This window comes from Mchenga conophoros, linkage group LG17 (genome assembly GCF_057382185.1).
Source record: "Mchenga conophoros isolate Kocher_MC1m ecotype Shallow Benthic linkage group LG17, M_conophoros_male_GT1.1, whole genome shotgun sequence".
Taxonomy (NCBI): domain Eukaryota; kingdom Metazoa; phylum Chordata; class Actinopteri; order Cichliformes; family Cichlidae; genus Mchenga; species Mchenga conophoros.
In genome coordinates this window covers 35,235,068-35,247,709 of record NC_140542.1, presented here as the reverse complement: position 1 = coordinate 35,247,709, position 12,642 = coordinate 35,235,068, and the positions used below count along the sequence as shown (strand labels likewise).

At 38.8% G+C, this 12,642-nt stretch overlaps 1 protein-coding gene across 1 annotated transcript in view; it reads left to right on the top strand.

Moving 5' to 3' along the window:
* The window catches only part of LOC146555832 (protein phosphatase 1H-like), a 33,819-nt gene extending 25,720 nt beyond the window's left edge, over positions 1-8,099 (top strand). Inside the window, exons 9-10 of the mRNA XM_085251594.1 lie at positions 3,576-3,727; positions 3,973-8,099. Of these exons, the coding sequence (XP_085107720.1) occupies positions 3,576-3,727; positions 3,973-4,120 (300 nt within the window). The 3' untranslated portion in view covers positions 4,121-8,099. The remainder of the gene's footprint in view (positions 1-3,575; positions 3,728-3,972) is intronic.
* The last annotated feature ends 4,543 nt before the right edge of the window (positions 8,100-12,642 follow it).

Here is a 12,642-nt window from a genome sequence, read left to right as displayed (position 1 = left end):
TAAGACGTAACGCAAAATGAAAACAGAGCGTTGCTTTCACCTTTATATTTTGCTACATTCCTCTTAATTAATCTTTGTAGACAGATAAAGCGTTTCATCTTTTAGAAGCAAAATACAAAGCCTTTCCCTCCAATCATTGCAGCTGTGAGGAAGTGCTCGACAGCTCTCTTTTCCCTGCAACGCTTTGCACACAGGTACATTTTGCCAGTTTGGGGAAAAAAGTTCTGCAAGGGGATAACACGTATTTTCACCAGTGTGTTAATTATTATCTTGAGCATTCGCTACTCACCGTGTTTGGTGGATGCTTATCTTTGGTCAAACAGAATTTGACTGCTTTGGGGCTTTCAGTGTGTCTCTGTGAGGTGGGTGGAAACGCTTTCGTGGACATCTGAGCAGACGTTGGATTAGCAGCCATTGCGTTGTTTTTCTGGAACTTAGTGCAATAATTATACTGCCGTCTGCGGTGTGTTTTCAGGCGGCTGATTTGTGGTGTAGACACAACTTTGCAAGGCTCTTAGCATGTGATTTGTTCTTAGTTTCCAAACATCAGAGGATGAGCCAGCTCTTCGCCTTCTGCTGTCCGAGACTTTTTAGACGGCCTATTATCGGCTGTTTAGCTGGGGTTTTTTTTAACATAGTTTTATTACATCCAGTAAAAGTCACGCTGCACAGTGCAGGGAACTGCTATGATTGGCTCATCAAGCGTGAAGTGTTCCTTTATTTATGTATTTATTTTTTGAAATGCAGTTTTTAAAAAGTGAAAACATATTTAATAATTCACGTTCAATTTTCAAGCTAAAAAACAATAAAAATAAATAAACAATGAAAGGAACACTTCACGCTTGATGATTTAAAAAAAGTAAAAAAGAAATTTCCACCTATAGCCACCCCTGTAATGGTATGTAATTTCATGTAAACTGCTGTTGTTCCTCTGTACATGACTAATCTTCAGTTTCTCTTCACCGGTTCCTCCTCCTTGCGATCATTTCAATTTCTTGAACTATTGAAGCTGCTGGCAGAAAATCTGTGAAAGCATATGGCAATGTGTGAATTGCCCATGTCAGAGTAAAATAAAAAAAACAACATTTTGAGTGGTTTTTATGTTTTCATCTTCATCTTGGATTTATGAAGACTATAAGGATTTATGAAGTCAGCTTTGTAAATTAGCTTTTTACAGCTTCTTGCAAACAAGTCTGACATATAGCATGTGGCTTTTGTCCAGGCGGATACTGAAAGAATAAAAAGCATAATCTGCATCCTGCACTGTAATTATATAAACTCTGCCTGCAGTCCTGGCAAATCAGCTGATCAGTGCCAGCCTATATGAACTTGATAGCTGGTAGTCTTTTATGCATACTCTAACAAATGGTCCTGCATGCAGCAACTACTGTCTCTGCAAAGCACATCGCACCCCATCTCCTTCATTTAATGCTATTTACAATATTTTAGATGCCACGTCAGTTGTCTTTTGGTTTTTCCATGTATGTGCATGAAAAACTCAGGAGCAGTCATGAAACGAAATATAAGTTAGTGCAGATGGAATAAGTCAGTCAGTTGGCTTAACCTACTTCTGCCTCGGTCATATCTGCACTGCAGTCACTAGAGATGCAATTTTCTGCTTCTCTGTCTGGAAAAAAAAAAGTCCTCTGCTGCTGGAGAACTTGAGCTCACCTGTCTGTCTGGTGCTGGTTTCAAACCGCTTTCATCTCCTGATGCAGTTTGTCTTATAGAGTTTTGCATTTTTCCTCCCCGAGCGCTCTGCTTGATCTTTAATTCATTAATTCCCGGGGTTCATACCAGGTTCACATGGAAGTCTTAACTCCTCTCAGCACTCAGAGCCTCTGTCTGGATCTCTCCCTCACAACTCTCTCACCTCTCCACAAAGCCTCTCAGGGGTATCTCGAGATGTTCTCTGTAAAGCAAGAAACGGCATTACATTCATTAAGTCGTAGAAGCGTCAGGCGTCATTGTGTGTAAAGTGTTGGACAGAAAAGATTTCATCATTTCATCTGTCGTAGTCATAGTATACCAGCCTTAATTAAAATTGCAGTTTTGTTTCACTGTTTTGTAATTACATAAATGTGTAAAAGCCAATTAGCAAAACTGGAAAGGGGAAAAAACTACAAGCAAGATTTTCAAAAAGATGATAATAGAATCTCTTCTTTATTAATGGATGTGTAGTGTATTATTTTGAATTACAGGGCAGATGGAAATTAATGGTTTACTCTGACTCATTTCGTGGGGTTTTTTTCTGCTTTTTTTTTCCTGCTGATGAATACATAAATGATTCTAGAAAATAGTTGAATATTTTCTGCACTTTAAAGCCACAGTGATGAGATCCAGCAGTGCAGATTATTCCTCTATTCTTTTTTATGTTTTTCACGTCAATTTGAAATGAGTAGTGAATAAGGCAGGAGGGTGAAGCAATCCTGTGTTTCAGCAGTGAACACAAGAGCAAAGTAACAACAAAGGTTGATGTGTGCAGTCAGACCAGGCAGTCGATTCAAACAGGGTGGTGGTTGGGGGTACTGAGTACTATAAGTTTCTGTATAATAAGGCATCTATAAATTGCTATTAGCAAAGCCCCAAATTGCTTCACAAAAATAAAAAATGCAAACAAAAGAACTACTTTTTTTTTATTTAAAAAAAAAAAGAACAATGAGAAACCACAGCTAAATATTTTTAAAAGAATCTCAATAAAAGACCTAAGATGTTGCCAGATGATGCAAGTCTGGTCACTTGATCTTACGAGCTGACAGCTATGGATATCGACCATTCAAGCATCTCAGAGAGCGCCGGTGTAACATGAAGGGGTCATGGGTCTTATGGTACGGGGCTATTCAATGCTAACTGATGAGCAGAGTTTTAAAATAATGTGAAAAATAATACTTGGCCAATGTGATTTTGGACATAGCAGAGTGATATGTACAGTATGTATAGCTAGCTGTAGCTAACAGTCATCAAAGCGGGAGCAAATAATTTCCTGTATGGCCTTATGTACAATGGATGAAAGAAACAATGTCATTTTGGATTGTATTAAAATCCATTTATTTATTATAAAAGCATCAGAACACTTACAATTACTTAATGGATTTGGTCATGAACCAACTCCACTATTGAGCTGGCAACATCAGGCTTTTCTTCCATGCTTTAGGACTAAGAGTATAAAAGCAGTCTTGGGGTCACTGGACTAAAAAGAAAAGTATAACTTAAGAAAATGTAGGTTAGAACAGTCCATGTGAGAAAACGCAAACTGCAATTAACAATGGACCAAGGATCGAGCCTTGAGGAACACCACAACTAAAATCGGTAACAGTGAAATGTTGCCGTGGGGAACACTGAATTTGAAATGTATGAATGTTAAAGATCTAGAGCACTTCCCTTAGAACCAACCCCCCTTTTTTATGCAATGCAGAAGAATGGAATGATTGCGTAAAACCTATTAAAAAGGTCATTTGATACCCTCGGTAGAGCTTTCTCTTTGCTATGATGAGCTTTAAAAAACATCCATATTACTACCGATAAAAGGGATCAGTTGAGTTGAACTGATGGCCCTTTTGTTGTTTATCATGCAGGTGAAGGTGTATAACCTGATGCATTACGAACACGGAGCTGATGATGTGCTTGTGATGGGAACTGATGGCCTCTGGGATGTCCTTTCCAACCAGGAGGTGGCTGAAGCCGTCACCACCTTTCTAGCTAACTGCGACCCTGACGACTTACACAGGTTGGAACTTTCCTTTGTTTTATTTCCTTTGTCTAGTTATTTCGTTTTTGCTACATAAATAAATAGGAATTTTGTAAATTGTGCCTCTGTGTTGTGTATTTTATTCAGAATTACATCCTTCTTTTCAGCACCATGCGCTGTTAGACTATAGAGTTTGTTTCAAGAGAGTGCCATTAAATTAAATGAGCTACAGCGTATCACAATATTAAAGCAAGGGCTTCATTGCTGTGTCTTCTATTGGCCAGGTACACAATGGCAGCACAGGATTTGGTGATGCGAGCACGAGGTGTTCTGAGAGACAGAGGCTGGAGGATCACCAATGAGCGCCTGGGCTCCGGAGACGACATCTCAGTCTTCATCATACCTCTCATGTACGGCAACCGCCAGCCCTGAGGAGCATTCCACCGATGCTATGGTTCAGTGATGAGAAAGGCCTGTAGACTCAGCAGGATTGATTAGTCCTGAACTCAGAGTCCCCCTTTTAGTTTTCTTATTTATTTGCTTCCTTAGAAGAAGGTGGCACATTAATTTGTTGGTGCTTCATTTCTCTACGGGAGTTCAGGATTAATCAGCTCAGGGGAACTACAGTCAGCATCGCCATGTTAGTTTATTGAGACTCCACAGTCGTGAAAGCTTAAACCGTAGATAATTTTAAGTCACTAAATCATGTCATGAATAAACAATGTCAAGAAATAATTTGCCTGGCAAAACTCAAATAAGCAAATGCTTTTCTGAAGTGAAGAAGAGCTTTCTCGCTCTTTCCCTCCCTCCTCTTGTGCTAAACAATTCTGGGCTCCTCCTCCTACTATTCCCCTTTCTTTAGTTGATCCTTCCTTCTCTTGTAGGCTATTGTATATTTAACTTGTTTATATATATTTTTAAAAAAAAAAAAGAATACCTCCTTTGTCTTGTGAAAATGGACCAAGCTGACATGTCAGCTGCATTTTCTGTTTTGCCACAGTGTGGCTTTAAAGGACTCACTTGCTGAAGAACTGTTTCAAGTTTGCCGAAGAAATTAAAGAAGTGTCGATATGGGCACAGAACAAGAGGTTATCCTCATTTCCCAAAAAGTCATTAAAGGATCTCAGCCTTTATCAATCGAAAGTTGAGACAGAAGGACTGATGTGGTTTATGAACAAACAAACACATCTGCACAGCAAAAAAAAGTTCACTGTGACAAGTCATTTAATCCAGTAACAAGTCGCCATGTTCTACTAAACATTTTATTAAATTATTTTATTTTAATTATATTCTTAGATATTTAGGCTTTTGTTGTTCTAGCTATTCTCTATCAATTAAATATGAAGCTAAAATCATAGTTCAGCTTAACGAAAGATAAGAAATATTTTGGGTGGGGACCGTGGCACAACCAAACTGATTGTGACCCTATGTAATAAGTTAATGATCTTGTTACCTTTAAAATTGTTGCTCTGAGGATGGGGACAACATCTGTGACCGCTAGCAATCAGCTGTTTTATTGACTTTGAATCATCAAGATAGTGATGAACCACTAATAAGAAGTGTTCAATCTGCCATCAGATTGAATTGGTGCAAGTTGGGAATTTTGTGTGCAGTCATTGATAAAAACCTGTTGCAAATTTGTTGCTGTCAACATGCAACATTTACATGAACTACTTACATTCAGAAAACCTCCATAAATAGCGGTGCAGTTGCTGCAGGACAGCGATGTAACTGCAAAATAACATAGCAGGTTTACCTCTATGGTGCTTGCCTCTGAGTGGTCAATTGGTTGCCGCAACTTCTTACCAGGCTACTATCCATCTTTTTTTTTTCTCTCCTAGTTGCAGTGAGGTTGCGGTCCTATTTTTACTCTAGCGTGGCTAAGCCATAAGTCATAAGTGGTTTCTATCTACTGATTTGGAAAATAAATATTTTTTAATATAATTTAAAATCCTTACATTTTTAAATTTGGGATTTGGTTTGGCAATTCTCTTGAAGTTATAAATAACTGTCTTAACGTGAGATTAAATGACTTGTACACCAGTGTATTTGCACTTTAGGCCAACCCATATAACTCACTGAAGACCCATGGTACGATGAAGAAGCAAATATTCCCTGCAGCAGGGAGGATTGATATAATTCATAGCTGTAGTTTTAAAAAGAAAAATCATGAAGTACAATCAAGGTTGAATCTGAAAGCTTTTGTTTTATTGTTTTGTTTTTGCATGTTTCTTGCTTTAGGTGCTTCATCAGAATACAGATGATGTTGCCTTCAGGGGGACGGGTTTGGGTAAAATGTGTTACCGTGAGTGGATGTAGTGGACTGTGTGTCAGTGCATGCAGTAGCATAATGTAGGCCTGGGATTATGAGTAATGGTGCAATGGTTTGAATTATTGTTGAATTTATATAGACTGAATGAGAACTGGTGATAATGTTATTTGTTAATGTGCAACGATCATGCATATATTATTGATTATATATTATTCCAGACATTTGGCATAAGACCCAAAGGATGAGAGCAGCCACAAAGAAAGGGAACAAGATGAAACTATACCAATGGCTATACATGAAACCAAATCATTTTCTCTTTTTTCCATATTTGTTTCATATTTTTTAGTTTTAGTTTTAGGAAGTTGCAGAAGATATGAAGTAGTTTGTGCTTCAGAAACTTTTTAATCTCCAAATTTTTATTTGTATGTAGAAAATTGAAATTTTGAGATACATAACTTGAAATTTAGAATAATTTTGATGAAATTTTGACTTGCAGATAGGGGGGGGGAAGTGGTGGAAAAAACTGACACGTTTCACTCCAAGCTGTTGAGGCGAGCAAACAAATATGTTTTAGAAGAAAAATGTGTTTTGAAAAATTAAACATCACCATAGTTGATGTATGGGGTTTTGGAATTAAACCGGTGTATTTAAAAGTTGACTGCAAAGTTGGAATATGTAATAAGAGGGTGACAACTATAAAGAAGTCAATTGTTAATAAGTAATGTCCTGAATGATGTCAGATAATTGAGCTGGATGAGAAGAATATTGGTTATTCCTGTGTGTATGGTGCATATGAAACTACAGCTAGCAGCTATCTAGCTTAATTTAGCACTGAGACTAGAAAATCAAATACTGCTGATCTTTACTGATACTATATATTATTATTTTGATCTGTAAAAAAGTCAGAGTATAAAAATTCCAATTTTGCTGTGTTCTTTTTTTTGCATATTAAAAAGTTGAGGTCTGTCTTTACACGTCAATTTCTGGGCTAGCTGTTTCTATGCTACACTAAGCTAAGTTAAGCTAATAGTCTCCTAGCTGTATCGTTTAGATTTACTCGTAGGAACTGAGTGTAGTATTGAAACATCGCACTTCATTCTTCCTAAGACTACATACATGCAAATTACTCAAAATTATTTTGTGTCACCATACATGTACACATGCTATTTGTCATGCTATCTTGCACAGTGTTTGCAGCTGACAACAATAATCTACCTTTTCCTCCAAGAAGCAGTCATTGATGTTTACCTGAACTTTGCATGGTGCATTTTCCCCTCTTATATATTCCATTAACGAAATATTCCAGTGTTAAATAATGTATTGGAATATTTTCCTTCGGTTAGGTGTTTAGCATTTGTTAATTAATGAAAAACTTTTCTAATAAGTGGTTATTTTCCCTTCATACTTTACTTTTCCATGTAAATGTTTTTGATGCTACCAGATCTTCAGCATCTGACGTATGCATCGATATGTGTTTTGAATGTTCATCCTTCTACCTGTGCTTTAGGCTCTTTATTATTGTCATTAAGCCTTTTTCTCTTAAACGAATGTGGAAACATGAGTATATATTTTATTTTTCTCATCCTATTGTGCCACCCAACTACTGCACATCAACTCAGGTTCAATTGTCATGTGTCGATAACGACCTGTTGAGAGTGGTTTTCTAAAGACAGGAAGTGCTCTGTGATGGTCTTGGTTCCACTGCATTTGTAAATATGTGGGAGAGCATTGGTGTGTACAGGAAGCTTTTGATCAGCTTAGTCCCTTCAGTCAACTGTAGGTCTTGCTTTCTGAATTTGCTGTATTGTGAACCTTGTCATTGCTGTTGTTTTTTTCTACCTAAGACTACTAATGGTTTTAGAAAGATGCAAAGAGCTGATTTCTTTTTTCTGTAGCAAAGAGGAATTTTGAAGCCCAGTGGGAAACCGTTTTAAGTGACCATTGTGCTACCCTCAAACTCTGTTTGTGAATGTGAACTGCACATTTTATATAACGTGAAAATAACTTATGAGGTCAAAAAGAAATATTTTTAATGTTTCCTTGTGCAACATTTGGACTTTTGGGGGGGGGGGGGTGATGTTTACCTGCAGTGTTTCTTTTCCAGAAATAAAAAAAGAGACAATAAATGTTGAAGATCAATTTAAAGTTGTTGTTTGTCTCACTAAAAAAAGAAGACAGAAAAGGAGTCAAATGGAGCTGTGCTCAACATTCATGTGAACAGAATCGATAGTTTTCCAAACCTTTGCACTCTCAGTTCAAATTAATCTCAACGAGCAAGAAACAAAAGAGAGTCCAGAGGAGCTAATCAGTGTTGTTGCTGTTTATATTCCCTTGGTTCTGCTTGTGGGAGAAACTAACAAACACGGTCAACTGGACACTAAAGGACTAGTTTGGCTCTGAGAGCAGACAGCGGAGGGATTCATTAGAGGAAATACAGACTACTCACTGAATGTCAAACATTTTGCCGGAAACGCTAAACAAGATGAGACATTTTTGTTTTATTTATTTATTTTTACAGCGAACCGTAAGTGCAATGATTGTGCACAATCATTCAGACACAATTCATAATGTTGATGAGGTAAATATGGGTAAAGGCCATTAGAACAAACTGATTTCCTGTGTGACCACAAAGGAAATGTGGAAAAAAATGGATGAATGACCTCACTATTCATATACTGGTAAGTGGTTTATTTAATACTGTCACCATTGGCAATGTTTGATGACTGCCTAAGTGAAAAAAGTGAAAACAAATGGCACACATCAGCTTCATTCTAAACTAATTTACAATGCATGTCACTAGGTGACCCTTTAAAATACATAAAAATCCTTTCATTCGTTAAAAAAAAATTAAAGAAAATATATTCTTTTTAAAGTTCTCTCATACATGTACTGTCACAGGGATGGATGTGCATATAAAACAGGGCTAACAATTTATTTAATGAACTCGGCCTATGTACAGATAATTGTTCATCTCTAGCTCTCGTACACAGTGTGTATTTTGTCCTATCTCACTCCCAACACCACAAGCTGATGAATGCAGACGGCTGCCAGAGGTTTCTTCCTGTCAAGTGGGAGTTCCTTTCCACTGTCACCAAGTGCTTGCTGTTAAGGGATCGTTTGATTGATGGTTTTCTATGTATTATTTTAGGGTCTTTACCTTACAATATAGAGCACCTTGAAGAGACTGCTGTTGTGATTTGATGCTATGTGACTAAAACTGAATTGAACTGAATCCTTGTCAGGCAGAGTGCTCTTAACACTTGGTTTCATTTTTCTTTGTTGGCCATCCCTCTGTGTCAGTTTAAGCAGACATCCACAATAAGCCCCACCCACCTGCTATTTAACCTTCTGTTTATAGGGGCAGCCAATCAAAAAACTGGGTTTCAATAGTTTCAACCATTTCACACAGTGAATGAACAGGTAAGGTCAAATAAAGGGGGTTCCAAACAGCTAGCCCCTAAAAATAATTTTCACACAGCTCCCTAAATACTGTTTCACAGTTCAAACATTGAGTTCAAGCACTACACCAATTTCAAAGCATGCATCAGTCAGATGTGTTTAAAACTCACTCCCCTTATTTTTTTGCCAACTTGTGCATAATTCCTCCCATGGAACTGAGGACAGCCTGCTCTTCACAGCACACATTCTGATTTGCCACAATAGGAAATGTCGATGATGTGTGTTGATGACAGCTGCACTTGAAGGTTGTCCTGCTTTAGTGAATGCTCCTTAATTGTAGACATGGGCGGACTGATCCAAATAGCCACAGTATCGATACCAACACTGGTATCGGTGGATTAGATTGATACTATTTTTCTATCCTCTAAGTTTAGTATGTAGCCCAATTCATTAAATTACTTTTTTGGCAATAATAAAAGAAAATACCTCAAACGCACACTATGAAAATTCTTTGCATTGACTGTCACATCCATTTTATTTAGCGCCTACAGCACATTTAAACAGAAGCTGCCCCCCCCCAAAAAAAATGTTTTAAAATACATGAAGAGCAGAAATACATTTTATTTGAGAGCGCCTTTTTAAAACCCAAGGTCACCTTACAAAGAGAAGAAAGATATAAATAAAACAGTAGATTATTATAAAATACAAAAAATAAACAATTTTTTTTTTAAAGGTAAGATCTGTATTAAAGCGAGCAAGCCAGTTTAAACAAGTATGCTTTAAGCTGTGACTTAAATAAGGGAAGGGAATCTATATTTCTTATGACTGGAGGAAGTGAATTCCAGAGCAGAGGAGCAGTGCGACTGAACACTCTGTTCCCCATAGTGACAAGACGAGCAGAAAGAACAAGATGAATGGCAGATGAAGATCTGAGAGAGCAGGAAGCAGTGGTAATATGAAGCAGATCGCACAGATAAGGAGGGGCAAGGTTATGGATGCACTTAAATGTGAGAACTAAAATTTTAAAGTTTATCCTAGCTTCTATGGGCAACCAGTGAAGCTGATGAAGAATTGGGGTTATATGTTCTCTTAAGGGAGTACGAGTATCAGCACTGGTATCGGCAAAATTGGCCCTATATCTACTTTGCATTGGAGCTATAACACAATTTATAATATGGTACAGCACTAGGTTACCATAAATGCTTGCTAAGACACTTAATGGGACTGGCATCTTTAATTCCATCTTTGCTTTAACACCCCACCCCCGTGAGAAATAAGAATGTTTAAGCAGAACATTAATTATAACAAGATTTGGAATCAGATATACACAAATGCACGTGATGCAAGCTTTGGAAAAAATACTTTATTTCAAGAAATGTTAACATTTATATCACACACAAGTATTTGAATTTTCTTGAAAGCATGCGTTTTCTTTTTCTTTATTCCATCACTTCTTTTTCTGAACGATGTAAAGTGGGGTTTAGGCTTTTATGTCGATCCGGTTGGCTCCCTCGTTGCAAGTCACCAGCGCCGGCAAGGCAGTAGATTGCGCAGTCATCTCCGCAAGGGGTAATATGACAACCCGACCAACAGCACAAACTACTACCTCAGCCAGAACTTGGCACCAGGGATGCGCTTTTCTGTGGAAAATCTCTTGGTTCCAGATTTAATCAGACTATCAGTTTTATTGGTGTCCCCGTGCGTAAAAGCGCACGGAAAATGGCGCACGCCTAAAACGGGGCCGCAATAAAGCGAGACAAAACCCCACCCATAGTAGGAAAGGAGGGGAAAAAAACACCTCCCGTACATTTCCCATATCTCCTGCACACACGCTCTCCTCGGTTGACCTCGGTGGTAAGAAAAAGAGCAAATAGAGAGGGGAAAATGTGGCAGGTAAGGGCGGCGAAGCGCGTGGAGTGGCACGGTGCCATTCATGTTTAAAAAAAAAAAAAAAAAAGCAGAGAGAGAGAGAAACACGAAATTCTGCTTTTAAATCTTGTTTTAATTAGAACGATATGGGTGACTGCACGCTATATAAAAACATATTCAGGCACAAATCACCACAAACTACGATACTAACCATTTACCCCCGAAAATATATATTTTTTTAGCTCTGAGAGCAACACATTTTTTTTTTGGGGGGGGGGGGGGGGGGTATTTGAAAGAAAGAGATTACCTAAAAGTGAGAACACTTCCTGTAATTCTGTTTAAATTTTTACCTTGCCGGACTTGTTGGATCTGAGAAAACGCAAACGATCCACGGGCTCTTCACGCGGACCTTCATCTTGCAGCCGAATTGCAGCAGGCTGCATTAGAGCCTATTGTTGTCTGCTTCGGTCTCCGCGCCGTGAGCACAAAGTTGTCCAGCCATCACATCCGCGCGGTTTAAAGGGCAGAAAGCCGTACGAATCCAAACAGGAGACCCGCTTTGCTCTAACCTTTCTGCCTCCGACAGCACGTCAGGTAGTGTGCGCGTCCCCTCCCCCCAACTAAAAAAAATCAAATAAAATGAGTGGATGTGGCGGAGCGCCGTGGATAAAATTCGCGGGGAACGTCAGGACGGGTGTAGCCACGACCAGAGATTGGAGAAAACGCAGAGGTCCACCTCTGACTGCTTTACCAAACACCAGCAGGAGAGGGCACACTGGCAGAGGGCGCCACCAGCTGGTAAAACACAGACGAAGGCGTTTTTAAAGATGTGCCGGACTGTAGCCGTCGTCTATTAAAAATGTGAAGTGCCAGAAAAATGAAAACTTTATGCTCGTGAGAGAGATTTCAGACTATCCATCCCTGTCATTCATAGCCTCCTTTAATGTCAGCGCGTTCTAACGTCCAATCTTAACAAGCAAAGCACGTTTCTCTTTGGGTTTCTCTTTTCTCTGACGGAGTGAGGCGCTTTGCTCACAGCCGATCCTCCTCCTCTCTCCTATTGGTCAGAAGGACGAGCCTCTTCTCGGTAGAACCGCCTTGGCTGTAAGCGGCCGGATAACCCGGAGGAACCGGGGAGAACACAGTGTTCCTGCTCACAGATCATACTAGGAGATGGAGAGCAAAGGATCAAACAAAGGGAAGCATGACAGCCTTCCTTTATATGGCTCATAGCGATGTTCACCTTCTTTAGGGAACGCCAGTGAGATCACTTACTGCTGGGATGTGAGCCGAGCATGCTTTCCTGACCATAGATGTTAAAGGCGACCTGTTGTGCTAATATTCAGATTCATATTTTTATTCTACCAGAGCAGCTTTCAATGCTGCACATTTTTAAAATGCCATTTTTTTTTTT